Raw genomic sequence first — 24,919 nt, forward strand, 5'->3', positions numbered from 1 at the left:
CGATCTTGGTGTTTAGCGTTCAAAAATACACACTGTACCAATGTAGGGAAAATCGATTGAAATATAGTTGAATAAATTATACAACGATATAACATGACGTAGATAAGAAAAAAACACACACTATGTTCATGCCAAGTTTGTGTGCGTTATTTACGAGTAAAAGATAATAACATATAATACAACCAATAACTGATTTAATAGTAGTGTTGGTACAACATCGAATTCGATATGTTCAAACTTTGAATTTACAAATGCAATTGAAAAACGAAAACTCGCCTCTTTGCGGTCTGCGTCCAGAATAAAGTTACGAGTATAGCTTATATAGCTATTGTTAAATTAGTTGTTTATTTTATTATATATATTTGTAGATTTTGCAATTAATTAAATAATGCTGGTAAACACTAAACACACAATATTTAATGAAAGGCAACGTGTATGTAGGTAGTGTGAACCGGCAGAGATACAATTCATTAGGGTGAATGAGGGGATGACCTATTTTTCTCAATATAATCGACTTGAGTTTATATTAAAATAGCCGACAGATATAAGGCGAACCGTATTGGAATCCACTAAATCAACAGACGATCGGTCTACAATAATATTATTTAAAAATTTTGATATTTAGCGTTTGAAAACCACACACCGATCAGGACACCGGGCTTACTGTGTGTATAATTATGTTTATATATACCTAATATTTTTTAATGGCCTCGGAAGTAAACAGCTTTATTTCTGAAACAAGTAATCGCGATATGCTGAAAGTTGAATAATGGTGTTTCTTACACTTGTTGCGGAAAAGTCAAAAGATCACTGTCATACCGTATTTGAATCTTTAGAAATTCCTTACACACCGAAGTAATGTAGAACGTATGCCACTATTTTTTTTTATTTATCCCCAGTTACGCCACAATTTATTACTGTCACCGAAAACACACTAAAGGTTATACACATTGAATAATATGTGACAAAGTACATCGACAATAAATTTAACATTGTTGTTTTTGGAGAGAAAAAAACTTGAGTAATTGATTCAAACGCTCGAAGAAATCTCTCTCGGGATATAAACAAAAAGATTTGTGTTAAACGTTTTTAAACATCACTCTATATATTATGTATTGTCTTATAAATTAAGGGAGAGAACGATTTTTTTTATCCAATATTATTATTATTTTTGCGGATTTTATTCATACAAAACTGTTTTTAGTGCCTATTCGTGTCCACTGTGACTATTAATCTTAATTTGCGTTAAGTTCCAACCGTTAGACCTGCTCCACTGCACGATTTTTCTCATTTCTGTGACGTTTTATTGTTGTAATTTAATAGTACTTATGAGAAAGATTATCCCACTGAAAGTAATTTGAGTTATTAAAATTAATCGCATTATAACAAGATTGTCTCTTTAATTAAACATTTGTGGTATTTAACAACGGTTTTCAACATTAACTTACATCGTTTTTCTTTAAAAGAAGTACCTAGTTTTCAACTTCAAAATTTTTAATTTTATGCATTTATACATATAACGTTACGGTCCATGCACAGAGAATAATACTATTAATAGAAACGGGTTCGATTAATTTTAAAAATAAGTATTATATTTTTATAACAATATTCATATAAGCTCCTAGAGATTACGCTGTGTTTAATATTTGATACTATTTTATATTGGCATTATTATCATTAAATGTTTACCTCCTAATAAAAAAAAAAGTCTTATTTATTCCTGTTTGATATGTTTACTTAGTATATACACGTCATGATATATAGGTAAGGACCATAGGTGTATAAAAATAAGAAAGAGATGTTCGAGTTTGATTTATCTCCTGTCTTATTCTAGAATTACCAAGTGTTTGGTGTCGTAAAAGTAAACTCAGAAATAGAAATAAACTTACTTAATCAATTCCATGACGTCATCTTCGGCCATCATTACTACGTTAGTTTTATTTATGAATACTACATAGTCTCCGGGTTTCAGATCCGCTTGATCTGCAGGCAAACCGCACTCCACTCTCTCCACCCTACGCACGAGAAAAAAAAATTAAATTTTTTTAATCAATACAAAATAAAGAAATGATAATAAAAAAAGAATTATTATGGGCATAGGTTCTTACCTCGGGGGATGAGTCCACGCTATGGAAAATCCAAAACTGGATCCTGAAGGTTTCGATAGCCGTTTGGTAATCGTGAACGGGGTTCTGCCGCTTTTACCATCTTTATTGGACGATAGCGGAGGATCTAACTCCAGGTATTGCAAGAATTTGTTTTCTTCGTTGCCTGGAAAATAAATCGATAATACTATATTACTTTGTGTTCGGTTATTCCGGAAGCACACTTGCTAACAAACGTGAGAAATGTTCAGCCGTATTATAATGAACGTTTATCGTTATCAAATGAATCGAAATATGCGTAAACATAAAATAAAGGCCCCGTTACTTATACATATACGAACATGCAAAATTACAAGTCGTTTGAATTATTGTTATTATAAACCCGATCGCGTGAGAAAAAACAGTTTTAGGTGCTATGAATAATATTGAACGCATTACGCAAATTAGAACACAGACCGGTCGACAGTAAGTTGTGCTTAAAAAGATATCCAATCAGATAACAGTTTACTAGGTAAACTTACCAGTTTTGGTGGCCAATGTGTCTTTTTTTGGCTTCTGACTACATTTTACCTTGACGGACACTGAAAAAAAAAACATATAAAACGATTTATTTCTCGCACTACGTTTATTGACATTTTTATGTTGTTCGTATACATATTGAAAACGACCACTCACCTGAATGGTTACTGGGTGTAGTTTCGTCATCAATCATGATGTCTTCTTCTTCGTCATCGGTACTGCAGTGTACGGTTTTAACCACGGTCAGGTCTACAAAGCAAACACACGGTTAAATAATATTCAGTAGGTTATGCAGGTATATTTGCATTATTGCAAAATATATAATATCATAGTAAGTACTAACCTTGCGGTCGATGAGCCGGCGTCGAGTGCGGTGGCATTCGCCCGGGACTCTGCGGTACGAGTTTGAACGTACCGTTTATTTCCTATAAAAAAACAAAAAGCTAGCGGTCAGTAGGTTTTCAAAATTAATTGTTCACACAACTAGCGGCGACGATAAATCACTAAAAATATCGGTAATTGGGTCAAACGTTTTAAATTCTCTCATCATCCGTCAGCGCTCTCCGTATTATTATTATTATTATACGTATATATAGGTATTGAAAGTGTCACATTATAAAAAGAAGGGCTATACATTTCAATGGGCTCTCGACACTTGAAGAGCTTCGTCAAATAGCGCGTTTATTCGCGGTATACATTGCAGTATCCATTGTTCGTTTTAATCGAAAACTTAATAATTAATACTGCGATAATTTAGCGATTTGATCGCCGCCGAGCGAATATAATATAACAAACATTACGACGTGATCATAAACTGCACGACACTCCATCGCAATTTCGTCTACACAATCCCACCCATCTAATGTTAACTACTAACAATAATAATATAATATTATTGTACTACTCAATATCTACGATAATACAATATACACACGCAATGACTTACTTTTTTGAGTACGTTTTTCACTGCAAACGACATATAGCCCAAGAACTCGCTCCTTCTGTGTAAAAAAAAATAAACGGTATAATATGAATATTTTCGGGCAAAGCTGAGACTTTGTTATTGTGAGGGATAATGACGCCGTATATATTATTGCAGTATAATGCGTATAATAAGTGTTGAGGTATTTCGTATGCGATTTATTAAATAATGTCACGATTTCGTTGACTTCGCGGACCGACGAGAGAAAATGTTCAAAAAAAAAAAAATAACAATAAAAAGGTAAAAACGATAACGAACCGGCGGCTTTCCGGACGGACGAGAAACGACTGGCTCGGCTTGTTTCGGCCGCTGAACGCTTGCCGTTCGCGGTGTGCGCGGGATCGATCGGCCGCCACTCCTCCCCAGCAGCCCTGTCCTGCACTTCGCACCCCCGTCCCATCGCCCACCCCCGGACACGGCGGCAGCATCCCTCGAAACGATGACGGTGGTTACGATAGGTCGTACGGCGAATGCAAATCGGACTACCAATGCCGCGGGGAAGATAAGAAAAATAATAATAAACAGCGTGACGCGCGAGGGTGAGTTTCCACCGCCGCCGTCGTTGTGAAGTGGTCATAACGTGCTAATATGCACTCAACATTCACGTAATTTTTTTTCGGTTTTTATCGAGCGATATATTATCCACATTTCGCCGCACCAAGACACGTCGTCTTTGGTGGGCCAATGAATAAATGGCGTTCCGGTCGGTTTGAGATTTTGAAGGAGAAAACATTTGTCGTCGTCATCGCGATGAGATATATATGATATACCGCGGTGCGCTTTGAAATGGTCTCGGGGTCTAGTGCCGAAGGGTCAGGTGGTGGAACGACGAGAAACCGCATTTTATTTAATTGTTTTTAATTAAGTTTTCGGCCAAGACCAGTGGAAACCGTGTGTGCACGAATGACTGTATTTTCTACCTAAATCGCGTACACCAATCTCGCAGTGTAATCACGAAAGCGCGTCTACTGGGCCGCCAAACCAAATCAATATAATACAATATGCGTTTAATATACGACATAATATGATTTTCCGGTAAATACACACGACCGAGCGTTATAGTTTAATAATGATATATAATATGACTTGACGCGTCCGCCGCTGGGACCGTTTCACAATATAACGCAACCGACGCCTCGATATGTAATATCCGTGTAGTTAAAATATTATTGTTGTATACACACACACACACACACACACACACTCACACTACACGTATGCCGAAGAATAATGAATATTATAATATTATTATTATTACGGCACGACCCTTCTTTTATCGATGCGCGTAAAGTCAAGTTCGCACAAACAATTACCGTCTCTTATATATGTTATATAGAAATGGTGTTCAAACGGTATACCATTATAATACTAAGTGAATAGGATTTCGTATATCCATTAGTATACAGAGTGATTCACCGAGCACGTTCACCCCTTTTTTTTCTTAAATATTTCAGTAATTATAAATCTAATTCTTGGAATTTTTAAATAATATATTTAAAGACAGTATTTTAAAATTATTGAAAATGTTTGTATTACTTAAGGAGAAGCCCCATTAGGTTATAAGCTTTGTTTTTCAAATGATAACCCCTATTTTCAACAGTACATTATTTAACGGATAAGTTTTATGAAAATATTGATGTAACAAAATTAAAATTCAAAAGAGTAGTTTTTAAGTGATTTAATTATATTATGTGCTAAGAATAAATCCATTATTAAATGTAAAATAGGGATGATTAAGCTTGGTAATTTAGCGATTTTGAAATTTAGCTTGATAATATTAGCACTCTGTATATTATAAACCCGTCGCAATGCCGAAAAATATTGCAATGAGGCCGACCTGTATATCACATTATATGTGAGTGTTATTCGACTATTATAACAACTGCAGATTATTACGCGTGAGTGATGTTTCGCTTCAAAAATCTTCCCCGAGTTTTTTTTTCGCGTGACGCAATGTTTGGGCAGTTAGCAATATAATTTATTGTATTGCAATGCATTCGCGACAATCTCTCGTTGGAAGTTACGTTTATTTGATTGGCAGTTTGGATAACTAATATTTAATTATCTCCGCCTCTAACGCTATAAAATATATAGTATATCGGACGTTTCGTATATCGGTCAATAGTGACTTTGGATCGAAAGTTCACGCGCAACGTGTCGTTATAATTTTCAGTTTCTACCAATATATTATATAACGTTTCGTTGGTAATACACACCGAAAATTGGATAATCTTCGTGAAAAACGATGGTGAGCGTATTGGATTCTACACGAAACACGAACAGTGTATAGCATACGATATACTGCTGAGTTTATTATAAAAGTACGTAATAGGATTGAATGGCTGTATATGTTGTTGTGTATAAAACATCGACGGCTAAAAGTGCGCGTTGGCCATAATACGCGCAAATATATAATGGTTATTTCGAGAAACAATAACAATCAATTCTCAAATAGAAACTGACGGGACGCTTGAAAGACGTTTCTAAATTCACTCCTAAAGCCATAAACATATTATATATAACATGTAATACATGTATATGTATGTGTGTGTGTGAGTGTTTTTCAAATTTTGATATACACTTCAGATAAAACACGAACTCTAATCATAACTTTTAAAAATTTAATTTACTAAACTTTTAAGAGCGTAAATAATGTGAATAACGCGTCTGTGTGTGTGTAAAATTGACGTTGGATCGCGTAAAATATTCAAGTTTACATAGCCGGTACCAACATTAATTTATTAATACACGTTCGAAAAACTATAAAGGTTATAATAATGTAAAAGAACTTTTCTTGTGAAATATCGTAGAAAAATATTAACAAACATTTAATATTCAAAACAATATATTATTAAGTATAATAAGTGTGACGATAATGTTACCTTTTCATTCTGTCTCGGTGCCAAGCGGATATCAATATTCTTTTATCTTGATCTTCCTCAGAGAGTGGTACGCAAAGGGATTCGTCGAAACGAGGGTTGGTAGAATTGTGCCGTACTCGGGTCTTGTGGCAAGTTCCTTTACCGGGTACTAAGTAAACCTATATATAGTAATAATCTCAAGTTAATCTAATATTCAATTTCAACAAACAATGGCGACAAACTTACCTTTATATAGGTGTTTGGCGGTTCACCATCTGCACACACCAGATTTCTGCCTCTTTTAACTACACCAAAAGCAATCAAAAGTTTGTTTGTTAAATAATGCAGGTAAAAGACAAAACAGTTAAAAAAGTAATATACTGATTATAAATATAGATACTTACGTAATACAGTTAAGTGAGTTGTGTCTTTCAATTCAATGGATACCTCTAGACCGGAAGCTAAAACAAAAATGTATTGAATTTAGTCTCTAATACGTTTTTAGCTAAATATTCCGGATATCAACACGAATTACAATAAATATGAACATAATATGTGTAATCATATTGAATATATTAAAGGGAACAAATAATATTTAGAAATCAGTAAGTTAAAATTACATAGACTAAGCCAATTTTTAACTTTAATAATATATAGTGGTTATAATAACAATAATGAAAACATGTATGATAAACTTCATTTAAATAAACTTTTATACATTTTTTGTGACATGCTATCATAGTTTACATTATTATAATATTATTGAATAACACCCCGAAACTAAATCTAATTTGCTACTGGAAACCACCTTCAGAGTTCAACATCGAAGCATTATTTTCACTATAAAAAGTGTCTTATCAAACCAAAAAATAAAAAAACGCGATTCGTTGTAAAATCAATGCATTCATCGCTGCGCTTCAAGTCTAAAATGTCACTGCTGTACATATCAGTAACTAATTTTCCTCACCTCAAGCACATAGCTTACTCGGGTGAAACACCGTGTTTACAATAAGTCAATAACGTACCTTTGTCGGCGGTGGCAGAAGATGGCTTTTTCAGTGACTTCCGGTTCCGCTTTTTGGCCGACGAGTCGGACGGCGGCGGAGAAACGAACGACAGACACCTGCGTGACTTGAGCGTGAACGTTTCGTCCAGTACGGCCGGGCTGCGCGGGTCGCTGCAGCAGATGATCTCGTCGTCGACGGTCGTGGACGACGTGGTGGACAGCAGTCGGTCGGCGCGGACGCCGGTGGCCAGTGACGGGCCGACGGGCGTCTTCCAATAGTCGTCGGAATCGTCGGCTGCCGACTGCCGGCGGAGTGGCGTTATAGGGCTGGGCGTGCCGGTCGGCCGCGGGTGAAGTGGGCCGCGGTGACGATCGAGTGTCGAGTGGAACGGACTGGGGAGGCCATCAGGGAGGGTGAGACCGCCGCCGCCGCCGCCCGAGCACTGCCACCACCACGCGGCGGTGGGCCGCTTGTTGCCGGCGATCGGCGTACGCGTCGGCGGCCAATCGTCTTCGCAATCGGACAACGATCGTTTCCGTTTGCAGGCCTCCGTCGTCATCGTCGTCGTCGTCGTCGTCTGACCGGGAGATCGCCGCAATCGGATATCGGCCAGTCGCTTGGCCAACGGCGACACGATGCTGAGCCGATCGACGTTGCCGCGGCCGAACGTCACGTCGTCCATGCGTATCTGATCCACATACCGATCGATCAGCCTGGACGCGCGCAGGTCGCCCGGACTGCGGTGCCGAACCGTCGGCAGGGCGGGCAAACGTTTGTGCGACAGCTGAACCGGTTCCTCGGCAGGGGACATGGACACGCACAGCTGCTCGTCGGCCGCGGAGGTGACGGCGACGGCAGAGGTGACTTCTGCCGATGCCGCTGCTGTCGTCGCGGAGGCGAACGTCGCGACAGCCGCGTACGCCGTTGAGATCAAGTGGTCAGCCGTACACGGCTTTTTCCGTTTCACTTTGTCGTCCGTCCAACATATATCGTCACCGGAACGCCTGCGGCAAAACATAAGATTGGGTTCAAAACAACGATTTAATTTTGAAAACAGAGCGCCTCGTTATCAACGACACGAGTCCAATTGGACGAGCGATACTGTATTCGGGTCAATTGCAAGTTTGCAAAAGTCTATGTGGCGGGAGCGAACAAGCTGGACTCGGGTATTTACGGCACTTGGTGTCTGAACCATCGCCTTGATCAGGAGGAGCCCGAAGAGCTTAAATCTTCAATTACGAGGATGTAAATGAATGTAAAAATGGTCAGTTAAGATGTGAACATGAGCGAAACCTCGCTTAATGCACGCAAAAGGTGCATTATACATTGATGTTTTTTTTTTTTAAGAATAGCTTTCCCAGGATATTATGTGTATATTGTATAATAATACATATTTGTTTTAAATGTTAAATGTAGTTAATCACACAACAGTGGTCTTAGAATAGCGTAATAATACAGTCAAAACTATGCTGATAAAATTAAATAAAATGTTTTTATTTGCAACCAAAGATTGCTTTAACCGTTCTGTTGTTATTTTTATAATGTTTACGCTTTATTTGCAATGGAATTGTATGATATTTATGTGTATTAAACGGATTATCTATAGACCTCGTCATGTACTAAGTTTCTTCCGTGTGTATATAGGTATGATATGTGGATCATGTCTGCATAATTTGGACTTTAGGCAAGACAATTTAGCGGTTTTAGTTTTTAAAAGTCGTTAGAAAATAAAATAATGCTGTCGACATTATAAAAAAAAAGCAAATAAGAACGTGTTAATCGCGTAAAACGCCGTAAACGGTATCATTACACTGGTAAATCTACCATGTCACGTTTGATGTAATTGCGTGCGGTCATATATTATTAATAAAGTTATTACGCGTTTGATGAAATAATATCGCGTGTTTCCGGTAACACGAGTAGATAATCGTGCGGTTTATTCGTACTAAACTATTTGCGATATATATTCTGTCATGTCGTCTTAACATGACTATTGTTATTGTTATATTATTATATCATTGTACAGTTAATGAAATAATATTATACCAACTAACAATGTCAGTTTTATACTTAAGGGGCCCAAGGAAAAAAGATTTTGAAGCTAAAAATACTAAACTTATTCTGTTAGATGATTAAAATGAAATAATGTGAATGTTCGAAATCTGTGAAAATGTAGATTTACATTGTATACATTTGAAACTGTTAAATGTTTAGTCTAAAATATTAATATAAGTCGTAAATGATTTAACGTTAGTGTTAGTGTCTCATGCAACTTTAAATTATTATGACAGTTAATTAAATACACTCGTATACAAATTTTTGTTTTTTTTAAACTAATATTGTTATTTAAGAACACCGATATATATATTTTTAATATCGACTGAGGATTCACATTTTACAACTTACACATTTCGTAATTTGAGTCTAAGGGGGCTAAAAATGTTTGGGGGCATGGGCTATTAGTGTCATTAATTACTTCTATCAAATCTAGCCCTGCGGTCATGTGACAGTTTTATTTTCACGACAGTGAATGACCGTTCGCAAAAGCCACAAAATGATAATTATAAGGATTTATCGCACTCGTGTTATCACGCAATGCGGTAACTTATCATGTAGAGTCTCACCTCTTTTGCACAGGCATCCAATGGACTTCCGTGCAGGGACTTTTTGTTCGTCTGCTGCCCGGCGACATCTGCAACGCTGCCGCCGCCGGGCTATTGTGGTTGCTCACGTCTCTCAAGCTCTCTCGACGACGTCGGCGACACGTCTTCGCTGTCGGTGTCAACACGTCCTGAGAATTGCAAAAATATAACGGTTTTAATATAAGAGATGTTGACACGTAAAATAAAATACACAAAGTTTTAGTAGCAAAAATTATCAGTTAAATTGTTAAAAGTAGTTGTGAAACAAACATATATATTATTAGAATTTTATTCTTGTTTTACAAAACTAAAAGGAACCAGAAAAAACAAAGAAGTATATTAGAATATTCTTAAAGGACGAAGAAATTATGTGTGATACTATATAAACCTATACCAGCTATGTTAGATATAAATAACACACATTTTAATAAACGAACTCAGCTTTATCCCGTCTATTTATTATGTGTTAAATATTATGTATGTGTGTTAAATATTTAGAGAATGAATGTTAATGCTTAAAATACTTTATATTTTCCTAAGGGATTAAGAAATAATGAACTGAATGGACATTGACTTCCGAGTAAATAGGAATGCCTCTTATAATATATTTATGTAGATTATTATAGGTACATGTGACTTTTTTAAACTTCGGACGATTATGTCATACACATAACCTTTTTGATATCATCTATCATCTTCTCACTATGTGTATGGAAATATCACTTATCAAAAACAAAATCAATCTCCTTGGGTTGTATTATATTAAATTATATACTTATTCAATCTCATCAATTCCATAACCTTAAACTGTCTCCACATATACATATTATATTATCCTCTATATGTATATAATGTTGATTGCGCACTACTCGACTGTAAATAAAATGTTAATTTTATTTATGATAAATTGTAACTTACCATGCACTCGGCGTTTTCCTTGTCGTGTTTACCAGACATCCTGGACGGTCGTCTTCGCCGCGGCTTTTCTGAAAAACACTGCGGTGACTCGTCTACCACCGTCGTTTGTCTCCACGTCGCCGTTCCCCCGCCCCTCTGTCCGGCCACAGTCCACTTTAACATTGCCGACGGTTATCTGTAAGTACGAGAAACAAAAATGTGCATGAATAAAAACACTACCGAAAGAGTTATGGAGTTTTTTTTATGTATAATCAAGTATTCGAATCACACGTTGTTGAGGTGTAAATTATTTCGTTTTTCTTGGTTGTCAATCACTTTTGTATACGCACCAGTCAATTAGGCAAACTCTCGGTTATACAATTAACCATAATAGTAGCAGAAGTATAATTAACAAAAAAAAAAAAAACCAAAAAAAAAACACGGTGAGATAATAACAAATGTCAGTTAGGTACTGCACCAGGTTTCCGGTTAGTGTCATTATTTATTTATTTATTTATTTATTACAGGCGGTTCCGGAAAATGAATTGCATTGTTTATCACCTACTTAGCATATATGCGCACGTAAGCGGCGTATCGGCCCATAACCGATTTAGTCGTTTGGAAACAAGAAATGATCTATACCGCAGTCCGTCGCCGTGACAACCGTGCGGTATATACACGTGAGTGACTTATTAGCATATTATCTGCCACTGAACGACAGCGGCAGCAAAGCGGTGGAATAAAAACCGCTCTATTTCGAGGGTAGGTATATATAAAATACATTTATATATATGTGAAAAAAATACGTACTCTTTCGTCCATTTTTTTCCACCCTAGAACAATAGATGCGGTGCCGTACATACCACGCTATTTCTTTGTCACCGTTTTCATCGTATCTCCGCGGCGCGGTACATCACATATACACGTACCCGGTAACAAGTCGGTGTTTTTTCGATTCTCCCTTTCAAAGTCGCCAACCCCTTTGCGCCGAGCTCATAAATTTCCAGGTATATACGAACATCCTCGACGCGAAATAATACCGATACATATTCTCCCATGGATTCCTAACCGGGCCACTTAGACATATTCTTTTGTGAACGTTCTTCGTGTCTTTTGTGAGCGATCAACCGTCGTAAATCAGCAATCAGTTCGTGCGGAAATAAAAACTGATACAAAAAATAATAATAATAATAGTAGAGCGTAAAAAGATACCCTTTGAATAATTTTTTACGGCCCGGTAAGGCCAGACACATCTAATTACAATACAATCTGTAGAACAATATCGTTACGCGATACGTGACAAACTGCAGACATTATTGTCACGCAAACGATATCATAGATATCTATATTTTATTGTTGGTTTTTTTTTTTTTTTATTAAATTGACATTGAAGACTCGTAAATTCGTAAATTATAGTTAACTTAACACCAGGAATTCGATAATATTCTTTAGATTCTCATACCCATCGTTTTTCCAGATTCGTCTGATCGAGTTTAAGCAGGAGTTTTATTTTCTAAAAAAAAAATCTTGAATCTGTGTAGACCTATAATGACTAATAATAATATATGCTAACAAATTTGCAAAATATTATGTACAAAAACAATCGTTTTAATCAAATCTATTTAACAGTACGATTTACTGTTTTGTTTATACACATTTTCAATTACTTTGACAGTGGTCCAAATATGATTTCAGCGACTAGGACAACGACGAGACCACGTGAATATTCAAAAAAATACGTTAAGATATAAATTATATTATTATAAACAAACATGATTGTGTATGCATATCATTAGTTTCTGTGTCATTTGTACCTACAATGTATACAATTCTGATTAGCATAATGTATGCGTGTATATCGTTATTTTTACGTTGCTAATTATTATGGTTATAGGACAATGATATGTATAATAGTTGGATCAATAACATGTAGTTATTACATTCAAATTTTCATATGGTTGTGTATTTATTTATAAACCTTGTTAACGTATAAAATGCATGTAAATAATAATGGTAATAAAAAATTAAAAAACAAATTAGTGCCGGATTGATATTACCATAATTATATTTTCTAATCCATGTGGGTTTTTATATGAGATAATATAAAAAAAAGATGAGGAGTTTCAATTTTTTCATATAATCCTAATAACTGTAATAAAAATTTATTACACTCGGATATAGGACATAATATTATTATTATTGCTATAATATATAAATAACATAATATTAAACTGCGTTGTATATGAGTCAGTAAACATATTTTTGATCGTAATCGTGGAAAAATGTTCCTATAAAACGTCAGTTGAATAATAAAAAAAAAAAATTAACTTTTCTTAGGTATTTCTATATTATTTGTTAATTAGAACATTAAACGTAAACAATAATGATTAATCGATTGGTATGAAAAACGGTTTCGACGGTAATTTCGTTCATGAAATCCGTTTTTCTAGGGGGGACCGGTCGACGCGCGTAAATTAGTATATAACCGTCGTCGGAAGTTATTACGACCAATATAAGAATTATAGCGACAATAAGGCAGGTAGGTGTGCGTATATATACGTATATTATACAATCATAATAATAATAATTGCTCAATGAACTCATATAGCGTCTTACATTATAAAGACCGGATAAATTGCTTTCGACACACATTTACCATACACAGGTAGGTGTGTTATTTATCGTAAAGGCTTTGGCTTTTTATGTGTACGGCCATTTGCCGTATGTCCCATCAGCCAAGGCCCCCCCGCCGGCCGTGGACGGATATAGCGTTGTTGGTTAACAGCAGAACGGTCGACGACAGCGGCGGCAATGGTGAAAACCGATATAACAATAGCGCTGGAAATCATCGTGTTAAATTGAGTCTCGGACGTCCGAAACAGGTGTGCGATCGCGGGCGCAGGTGGTTTACGGCATGTTTTTTCAGTTTTATTTATTTTATATTTTTTTTTTACGTCAGATCCGTCACTGTAAATTTGAATGCCGCCGCCAGTAAAGGTATAGGTAGTACACTGCAGACCCAAGCCGTTATCGCGGACGCGTTTATAATATAATAATATATAAATGTTGTACATATCCATCATGCACACACCGTTATATGGACCGGAAACGATGTTGTTTGATCGTACATTTTTGTGCGTGTGTGCGGACTAAGGAACATTAAAGCTCACCGACACGTATTTAAGCCAAATTAGACTTGCAACGGACGGTAGACACCCTCATGCTAATTTTACCGTTTTACACCCCCTACCCTGTTATACCCCGCATGATGGCATCGTTGTACCCCCGTATTATGGTTATATATTTCCGAATATCGAATAACGTAGTATTATTATTATGTATGGCACCGCGCAGTACTTATAATACGTTGCAATATTGTTTCGAGAGGGATGGGTGCATCTGCAGAGATCGGCGTCACAATCGATCGGATTTATTCGAAAAATTACTAGTCATGCACTATGAATGTGTAGCGAGAGAAAGAGTGATGGTATAGAGGTAAATAATAGTAATGATCATAATCATAATAGTATAAACACACGCCACCCGGACGCATGTTTGCGTACTTGTTTTGCGGATTAGTTTTTGTTTGTCGTTGTCTGTATAGGTAGACGCTCGTCGGGGAGTCTATACATGATGCACATAATAATATATATGCTGTCGATATGATTAATTGATCAAACGGGGTAATATACACGCGTGCGGTGGATGTTGGATTTAATATATATTTTATTTTTTTTCCACTTCAGAGTTTTTTAAATATAATTGACTGTGAGAAAACTCAATTAAAACAACAACGACACCTTACGAAGAGCATTTTTGAGATGTTATCCGTCGCAGTAGATGACGTCTAGCGGTGTCTTACGTCCGGGTAATGACGGTTTTAGGACACTTGTCACACGATATATTATTAATTGATATAGTGTAGAGCGGCAACGGAGAAAACATCCAGGAAGTGCCCCCACGCCACCGGAGGTAGGTCGTATATTCGTGCAGTAATACGCGTCTGCCGACAAATTTAAAAGCATTTTTTCATTCTTTTTATTTCTCGTCTACCGAGAAAATTATAGTAATTATGTGTCATTATAATATTACGTATGTAGGTACGTATCGTGCGAAAATATAGATACTAAAACAATGTACGGTACAGAGTCAAATTTTCATTGTAAGACCAGTTTTTGAGTAGTAACCATTTTTTTTTTTTTTAAACCGATTATCAAACTTATTTGAAATTGAATATACGTCATATTATTATTATTACGTATTATGAAAAAACGTAAAACATATAAATATATTAAATGTAGGTATTAATAATTTTGTATTCAAATATTGTAACGATCGTTATACCTCTACCGACATGAATAGCTTTGAATTTATAAATCATAAATAGGGGGCCCGCATATTTTTGTACATGGTTTCATTATTATTATTATTATTATATATAATAACCAACGTTTGTGGTTGAATAAATTTATATATCCGTTTTTGAAAACGCAAAAAGTGCAAAAATTAAGCTGCATATTGTAGTATGTGCTCATAAATGGATATAATATTTTTAAATTATATTCCTAAGTATGAATGATAATAATAATATACTGGTTCTTAACTTTTCAAAAAAAAATAATTCGAAATGTATTATATTGTTAAAATTACAACGCTATATATACCTATAAGTATAAAAAATTATACTAAATTAACTATGAATAATTGTTGTAGTTATGCTATTTATTATAGATAATAATAATATATTACTTATTTTACTAATTTACTATTATATTTAATATTTATATATATTTTATCCTAATAGTACCATTCTCAAATAAGGTTTTCGGCCTTTCGTGTGTAATGACGACTGAAGATTGTATTGTCTTGATCATTTGTATGACCGCTTATATATAACAGTCGTTTAAACGTATTGTATATATTATTATAGTGTAAGAAGCCGTAAACCATTATTTTTCTAAATACCGTCCTAATCATTGTCAATATAGTCGAAATGTTGTTGGGACGTCTTCGCACAACGTCTACATTATACACGCAGGTATCCTGCAATACGAAGAAACGTCTTTATTTAATGTCGTAGGATTTATTTTCAAATGTTTACACTTTATTGGTCTTTTATTAAATCACTATACCGTATTTATATAAGTGCAAAAGTAAAATTCTTGTTCTTCTATTATTTATTGTAAACGGTTTTTGCCCACTGGTCGACGACAATGCCGATCAAAACGATTTCTAAAGGACGCAGCCCATATACAGATGATCACTACACATCACATGCGCTTGTGTATAAAAACATTTGTATTATTAGGTATATCGTATGTATAGATATATAACAACATACCGTTATGGTCCGTAGATCCCTTGTGTCATGTATGTATCAGAAATAGAAATGTATTTCTAATAACGTATTTGAACGGTTGTCAATATGTCAAATGCCATTATTTCCACCAATTTTTGATTTTCGATACGCAGTTTACGGGAATATGTATAGATTTTTTTGACATTTGTGCATGTAGAAATTGTTTTTCGTCATTTTTGTTCGATTCGAATACGAATGGTATGAGTGTTAAGTATATAGGGTCAGTTTTTTTTTATGCAGTTATTATTTTTCGAAGTGCATGCATGTAAAAAGGTATTATTAAAGGTACCTAATATACTATTTATTCATACATACTTGCCTGTTCACCATTAAAATGAATTCATCTATAACAGTCTCTTTTATTCATTTTAAAACATATAGGTATGTAACTTGGTATATGAACACATGCAGGTATTAGTAATAACAACTTTAAAAATATATTTCTATAAGTAAATTGTGTAAATATTGTCCATATCGCTTACTAACAGATATATAACTATTTAATATGATTTTAGTAATGTTTACTGTGATGGTTTGACCATAATTATTTTCAGAAAAATTTGCTCTATTCCAGAATAATGTATTATTGAAAAAAACTTTTTGATTTTTTCGTTGGTACGACTGCATCGTACTTATACAAGATTTTAAATCATTATAAATAAAATGTCTCGTATAAAACTACAAACAAAGAAACGTGTATTTTTTATTTTTTGAACGACACAAGATATCGTATACTATAAGCATACCACCTATACCTATTATTTATAAAACAAACAATTCGTATAAGAAACAAGTTTTTTTCAGGTATTTTTTTTTTTTTTGAATAACACAAGATACACACCCTGTATAATATTTGCGTATACCTTCTTTCTTATGAAAAAAAATAGTCCATAATATAAGCGCTTATAAAAATATAATATGTAACAGTGTTATACAGATCAAATCATAAATAAAACGTATGTAACATTATTATTGTGCCGAATGCATTAAATATACCTCCTTCGAGTTATTAAATGATTGTACTTCCTTTTGGCATGCGTTTATTATAATATCGTTTAATGATTTTTTTTTCTTTTCTGAAGTATCGATTACGAGTATCATGTTTTTCATTTCCTCAGCTCGGAAACAACGAATGAATTGTTTTTAATATACATAGAGGTATATATTACAGTAGTAGTATAAACGGCGTTTGAGCGTATTGTTCGTCGCGTATTTCAACTTCGCCACCTCCCTCTCAGAAAATATACGCGGTTTCGGTTACGGGGCAATTGAATATATAATATATACGCACATGTTTAAATAATAATAAATAAAAAAACATTAAGACCATATACACGCGTGACATGGGTGAGAACGTCTAAGGTCAAAACATATCCGTTCGTAATCATTGTTGTACAATAAATTGTACATAATACATAAATACCGAATCCGCGGTCTCCGCTCGTTTAATATAATAATTACGTATCCGTTACGTCAAGGGAGTGCGCGTTTATACCGCTGCGGCCAAAGGTGTCCGAATTAGCCCATAGAAACGTCAATAACCGTTTTTTATTTCTCTTGTACCGTGTACGAAAATCCCATGTTTATTTCCGGTCCACGTGCCCATATAGGTAAAATAATATTATACGAATGCAATGCAACTATATAATATTATAAATATATATATATATATATAATATTATAAATATATATATATATATATATATATTATAAGTACTCGCTCGCAATGTAATTTGTACGTTTCCGTTTCGGATCGCATTACTGCGCGTAATATGTCTATAGATATAGGTAAGGTAGGTTAGGTACCTATATCGTATATGCTGCCGGAACGGTTTTGGCGGAATGCCGATGGCTAAATCGCGAGGAACGGGGTTAAAGGACAAATCTGAGGATAGCGAAACATACCACCTGGCACATCCATCCAAGTATAGACCATCTGCTGCGCGGTGCGGTAACAATATATATATATATATATATATATATATATATATATAAATCTGAACGAAGAAGCGTGCCCGTCCGTTGCGCGACATTACATTCTAAAAATCTTGTGAATTGTGAACGTTATTATATACGTATAATATATATATGAGCGTATTTTTAAGGAAAAAACACCCCATGTATATTATTATACCTGGTATATGCATATACAGCAGCTGAAATGTCATTCGAAGAGTCTAACCGAATTTTAAAGAAACTTGAATTATTTTTTTTTCATCTCAGGAATTTTATTACTAACAGCGTAACTTCAATTCTACGAAATCGCATGCCAAGAAAAAAAAATTATTAACTACCAACATATAAAATATAACATATATAGCTATATCGATATATACAGCTATATTACTTCTAGCGTAACTTCTGTTTTTTAATATTTGTTTGTTGTAAAAAAAATGTAATTTATTTACACAACAGAATATAGTGGTAAAAATATATAACGTATATAAGTACATACGTTATAGCAGAAAATTAAAAAATATAATTAACTAAGTAACTGTGTAATTTTTTTTTCTAACCGGTGTTTGAAAATTATTTTTAGTATACAATAATTATTAATGAATAATGATCAAAATATTATCATATCATTTAATATCTATATACCTAAATGTGTGAGTATAGTATATTAATATTATAATTAGTAGTTATTTAAGCAACAAAAAAAGTTACATTTATTTAAATTATCAATAATTCAGAAATATTCGGTCATTGATCTGAATATCAGAAGATTTTAAACAAAATTGTTCGAATAGTGAAACCTCGATTGAAACCATCAAATTATTATAAAGGTACCTTCGTCATCATAATAAAACAACATCATTTTATTCAAATAATTTTCTTAAAACTTTTGATATTGATGAGACGTGGAAATTATTTTTCTTTAAGGTTTCGATAAGTTTTTGATCAATGTGTCAAAATTAAAAGCTAAGCGTCACAACAATTTGTTTTTCAAATCTCGTTGTCACGTTACCTCTAAGCCGTGGTGTAGTGCCCCGAGACGAGAGCGTCCAACCGAATAATAACGTTTGGTATAGTATTATATTATGTAAAGCATCTCTGCGGCTGAAGGTACATAGGTACATAATTTATTATATTAGTTATTCGGTTTTTGATAACGACTTCGTGGACTGTGGTGTGCGGTATAGACGTTGCATGTGAGAAAAAAAACAACAGCGATCTGGGAGGGCTAAATCTAAATAACATTATATTGCAAACACAATGATCGTACTAATTTGCCGCCGCCACATATAGGTACCTTTACCTATACATAATATACGCAACAACAATATGTATACTGTAGGTAGGTACCCTATCCACATATTATTATTATGTAAAAACGTAATCGGAATGAATATATTATTATAATTTAGAGGCAGAGGAGCCGTAGTATATCGCCGAACCTATATATATTATATGCGCGCATGGTCGGCCCGGGACTAGTTTCCCAAAGGGTGTACGCCCCAAGACGCCGGTGCGCCCTATCCTTCCCCGCCATATGAGCGCGTACACACATACACACATTTACATTATGACATAGGTACGCACCGCGAAGTGTTTTAATCCGCAATAACAGTCTGGATTTTACGACTGTTGGTCACCACCCCGATGCGCAGTGACACTGCACACACACAATATGCCCATATATAATATCTTTGTAAGCGCCTATTATTCTCAGTGTCACCTGACTCGCTGCCGTCGTCGTCGTCGGACTTTCGAAATTTACTGCCCGATCGAATGCGCATTTATAGTATTATATATAGGTATACGCTTCCGATAATATTATATATTATAATAATAATAGGTACGTACATAGCGTGCGTATAGAATAATACATCGAAAGTGGTCGCGGTGGTATAGAACGAAATACATAAATTTAAGTCGACAGCAACGACGAGTGCAGTTTTGGCGAGCGGAGGGGTAGGGGTGGTTGATGGGAAAAATTTCGGAAATCCCGGACAAAAGAGACGAAAAAACCAGACGTCTGATCTTTTGTGGATTGCCCCTCTGTCTGGCCGAAAGGCGCTTCACTTGACCTTTTTTTTTGCGCCTCGCTCACTCCGACTAACGTTCGGGGGGTCGCATCCCCTTGCAGTCGATGTCGATGTCGACGTCGGCGGCGGCGGCGGCGGCGGCAGGTTAACATTATTATACAATATACACTATATATTTATATGTATATGTATATGTGTACATAGGTCTTATACGTGTATATATATATATATATGTTGTGTACAGAGGGTCGAAGAAAAGACAAAAAAAGACGGCGTGTTTAATGCGCAACCGTGATGGGGTGCCCCCGGGGGGAGAGAGATCCAGTTTTCGCCACACCACCACTGTTGTTTGGCCCCGATTGGCCCGGGGATTTTCTTATTCCCATAAAACGTTATTTATAACGTTTTAAAAATCGTAACGGACCGGTTCTCCTTGTTTCTCGCTTCTTCTCACTCTCTCTTTTTTTCGTCTCTGTCTAAATCATCGGCACTCGTTGTTTTTTTTTTTTTTTACGTCTGGGTCTTTTGCTTGTTTCGTGCTCGAGATGCATCGAGATACGAATCTGTTTTAAATAATAATAATAACAATATTGATACGTCGCGGTAATTGGTCGATATCTAGAGGGGTCGTCGAGATGAATTTTATATTTCCAGTTCACGTCTGCGAAACACGTAATCGGTAATCGGCTTAACTCTTTTCTTTATCGATCGATGAAATCGACGTCAACGATCGTTTTTTCGATTGACAACGTTATAGGCATTTAATATGGCCGACCACGTGGTCTCGCACCGTAATAATATTATCGAACATTTTATGATGGGGTTGTAATAAAATAACCATAAAACAGTATGAAATATTTGAAAAATTCGTATCGACTATAAATACTCGCCATATACTCATATTGTAGTTGCCGTTATTTAAGATGATTTCGTAGTAGATTTAAGTTTACTACGTTTCATCCGAATCGTGGTTGCAGTTCGTCATTTGTTGGTTTTATCGCTCGTCACAAATTGTTAACCACGCATTATTAATTTGAGACAATCGGCTGCGACGAATACGCGTATGAAATATTTTGTTCCAATCAATAATCATGTTAATTATCGCGATTCGTGCAGAATACAAAATAACAATAATTACAGTAAACATAACAAAATGTTTTCGAATATAATATATATTAGAGGTAGCAGCGACCGTTTGGCGGGATTCACCTTCCATTTCTGTTTTTCGATTTGCAGTTCCACCTCTTTGTCATTACATTATATTAGTGGTCTAACCCGATTTGTTGTTTTTGATTTAATTTGTTTTTTGTACCATCCCAAACCGACCGGTCTTGAAGAACCATCGAGTCGGTACCGCGCCGACAAAGTGCAAACCGGTTGTCCGCGACTGGGCGACCGCCGCGCATCTTCTGCAGTCCCGAGTCGCGCAACAATGTATGCATTGTACGTACTCGCACACCGGTCACGCAAAACCAAATTTCTCATGGGCTAGTCCGCGTGAATAATGATAATAATAATAATAATCGCAAAATTTCCAGCTGTGCGGTGCGACACATCGTATTATTATATAATAATATCGTGCACATTGTATTCCGTACATTATAATACAGCTAACTGTTGCCCAGGTCGGCGACGATTGTGTCGGGTCGCGCGCGCGAGAGAATCTTCCTTACGCAAACACGCACACCACGCGACCTTAAAAAAATAATAATTCATATAAACGTTATCAAAAGACGCACGTGTGCAGTGTAATGCAGTCGTGTTGTTGTGACGACGACGCCCATTTATATGTTACAATACAGCATGTCGTAAATCTTACGTTTAAATGCGAATCCTGAGCAAAAATCGTCACGAATATATATATATATATATACAAAAACCAACGATATGCGTATAGCAGATTTCTTATTAAATATATTCCATATCTGATGTCCAAGAAAAATGATCGAAAATATAGTGAAGAAATATATAGGTATTTTATATAAAAATAAACATTATAATATACTATAGTGGCTATAATGATTTTCAACGATCACTGAAAGTAGAAACGAATTTTAAAACAATAATGTCCTGTACAGTTAATATATACTTAACAATACCTATTTTTAAATTACCTATACAACTTTAGATGATGTAAGATCACCTCGCCGACGTTAATCACGGAGATTTGTAAGAATAATTATTATTAAATCAATTTTTTATAGAAATGTACATAAATTTAAAATAGCCTATTTTATACATGTCACGGAGAAAAAATATTTTATAAAATGGTACTAGATTGAGAAGAATATGAATATTATTAAGAAATAAATAGAACTTTTTCCGCTCAATATACGTACTTTAAAAAAAAATGGAGTGTATTTATTAACGTCCCTCGCCCGAGAACAGTTTTTTTTCTTTTTTAGAACTACCAAACAACGACGACGGCCTATTGACTTATATTATATTAAGGTGTGCAAAAACCTATTTATATATATATATATAAAAGTATATATTATACACCAGCGAGAGACCCGTAAGCGCGTTTGGGGGAGAGAACTACGCGTATTTTTCACCCAACAGTGTCCCACCGCGCTCATTGTGGGTCCGCGGAGAGACGTGATTGACAAGTACATTTGCATTATACACCGGGCGCGGCAGTTCCGGTGCCGTCGTCACCACCGCCGCCACTTCCACGCCACCACTGCCTCCGGTGTCACCAGATCCGTGTGCAATAATATACGCGTCACGAGACGTGGAGTCTAGACGCGACGCTGTCGAGTGGCGGAGAGGAAACCAGTCCGGTGTGTGGCATTGTTGTATGGGATTTTCGGAGCCCAGACGACGGGGTCTTGCCGTGGTCCAGCTTTCGGAGCACAATGGAGCCACGGCGCTGTGCGTAATTATTATTATTGCAGCCGAAAATCAGCGGTGGTTGACCGAGTGGTTAAGACCATAAACCGGAACGCGGTTTGAATTTCCGTAGGCGTATACATACGAATATACGATTCATTTTGACCGCGGTCCGTGTCATTAAATCGGTTTCCGATATCATAATATACCTAATAACTATTATTTACCAACTCCGCGGGTATGTTATTAATAATAATAATAATAATAATAGCATAGGTATTGATAACAACAATATGCATGATATTATAATATAACGGGTAAATTATAATAAACAGGTCACCAATATTACCAGACATTTTATACCTACACAAATACAAAGTATAGGTACATAATTTTGCATATAACCATTGAACGATCAGCCGAGTTCATAGGATTTCTTCGAAATTCACGATGTCTGTGATGCTCATCTTATCATTATTGTTATCTTCGAGAATGGCGATTCTACACGGTTTTACGAAAACCACGTGATAGTCAGTTATTTGGACGAATGGTATAGTTTGATAAATAGGTAATAAGTATATACCTAACCACTATTATATACGCACTATAATATTATATCATTATGATTAATTTGTAATACATGTATACGTTGATTAAAGAATATTAAATATTTTTATAAATGTCTCTCGTAAATCAACATATTGGTATAAAAAACAGTTTAAATATTAATGTCTGTGGATACATTATAAGAATGTTTAATAATAATCATTATCAAACAATGTTTTTCTTTCTAATGTAAACAATAAACAGTATTATGATTTTGTATGTCTAGTATTTAATAAGTTACCTAATCTAAACTATTCTTACTTTTACGGTAACTTTTTACGTTACGATAAGTAACATCGATTCAAAGTACCTTAGGAGTTAGGGGGGTACCAAAAATTGGCGTAGACATCTCTATAATTTAAGCATTATATTATCATAATAATATAAATTTGATAAGATAACGTGCGTTGACAAATTATGTTTTTGTATAGGTAGGTGATATAACTACGTCGTAATGAAAAGCCTATAATGATTTTTACTGCACTATACACTTGCGCCACTAATGCTACCACAGTCATTTGGCTGTGTGTTTTTCAACGTGTGCTAATTTATTCCGCCCTTCGTCAGCCGGGACGAACAATACAATAGATTAAACGTGCGGGAACACACAAATACATCCTTATCTGATGATCGTACTTATTTCAAATTCAATGTGTACATGGCATTCTTCGACTGAGCACGCGCCAAGAAACCGTCTTATTAGTTACAATAATAATACAAATATAAATAAAAAAAAAGTTACCCTGCAGTTCATAAATATTATCACCACGGCGCACTGCGCCATGCTCTCTCGACCATATGGTAAAATGTCATTTATAAAATGGTTATAATTTGAAGTAGTCGCCACCGTTATAGTTGACAGACGTGTGTAATTATATAATTGTTTATTAACTTAGAGCATTTATCTATGGTACCTAAAACGCGCGGGTGTTCAACTAAACGAAAACAAGTCAATACATTGCAGTTTCACTGTATAACTCAGAGCATGTCCCTTCTTAAACCTTAACCACCATTATCTCTCACTACAATTAAGTACTCACTCGTTACTTAAAAGTGATAGTTTACCAACACCTGATCTGGACAGCACATGGAAATTTTAAATTCTCAATAATAGAAATAG

At 35.3% G+C, this 24,919-nt stretch overlaps 1 protein-coding gene across 2 annotated transcripts in view; it reads right to left on the bottom strand.

Annotated features, from left to right (window-relative positions):
* LOC132923424 (uncharacterized) overlaps positions 1-24,919 on the bottom strand; it is a 56,312-nt gene that overhangs the window by 30,539 nt on the left and 854 nt on the right. For both annotated transcript variants that reach the window (XM_060987405.1, XM_060987406.1), the window contains exons 2-13: positions 11,035-11,209; positions 10,099-10,265; positions 7,493-8,478; positions 6,872-6,928; positions 6,714-6,772; positions 6,489-6,646; positions 3,571-3,625; positions 2,968-3,049; positions 2,781-2,873; positions 2,627-2,686; positions 2,109-2,271; positions 1,890-2,015 (exon numbers count right to left, since the gene is read on the bottom strand). In XM_060987405.1, coding sequence (XP_060843388.1) covers positions 1,890-2,015; positions 2,109-2,271; positions 2,627-2,686; positions 2,781-2,873; positions 2,968-3,049; positions 3,571-3,625; positions 6,489-6,646; positions 6,714-6,772; positions 6,872-6,928; positions 7,493-8,478; positions 10,099-10,265; positions 11,035-11,196 — 2,168 coding nt within the window. In that variant the 5' untranslated portion in view covers positions 11,197-11,209. The remainder of the gene's footprint in view (positions 1-1,889; positions 2,016-2,108; positions 2,272-2,626; positions 2,687-2,780; positions 2,874-2,967; positions 3,050-3,570; positions 3,626-6,488; positions 6,647-6,713; positions 6,773-6,871; positions 6,929-7,492; positions 8,479-10,098; positions 10,266-11,034; positions 11,210-24,919) is intronic.

This window comes from Rhopalosiphum padi, chromosome 2 (assembly GCF_020882245.1).
Source record: "Rhopalosiphum padi isolate XX-2018 chromosome 2, ASM2088224v1, whole genome shotgun sequence".
Classification (NCBI taxonomy): Eukaryota; Metazoa; Arthropoda; class Insecta; order Hemiptera; family Aphididae; genus Rhopalosiphum; species Rhopalosiphum padi.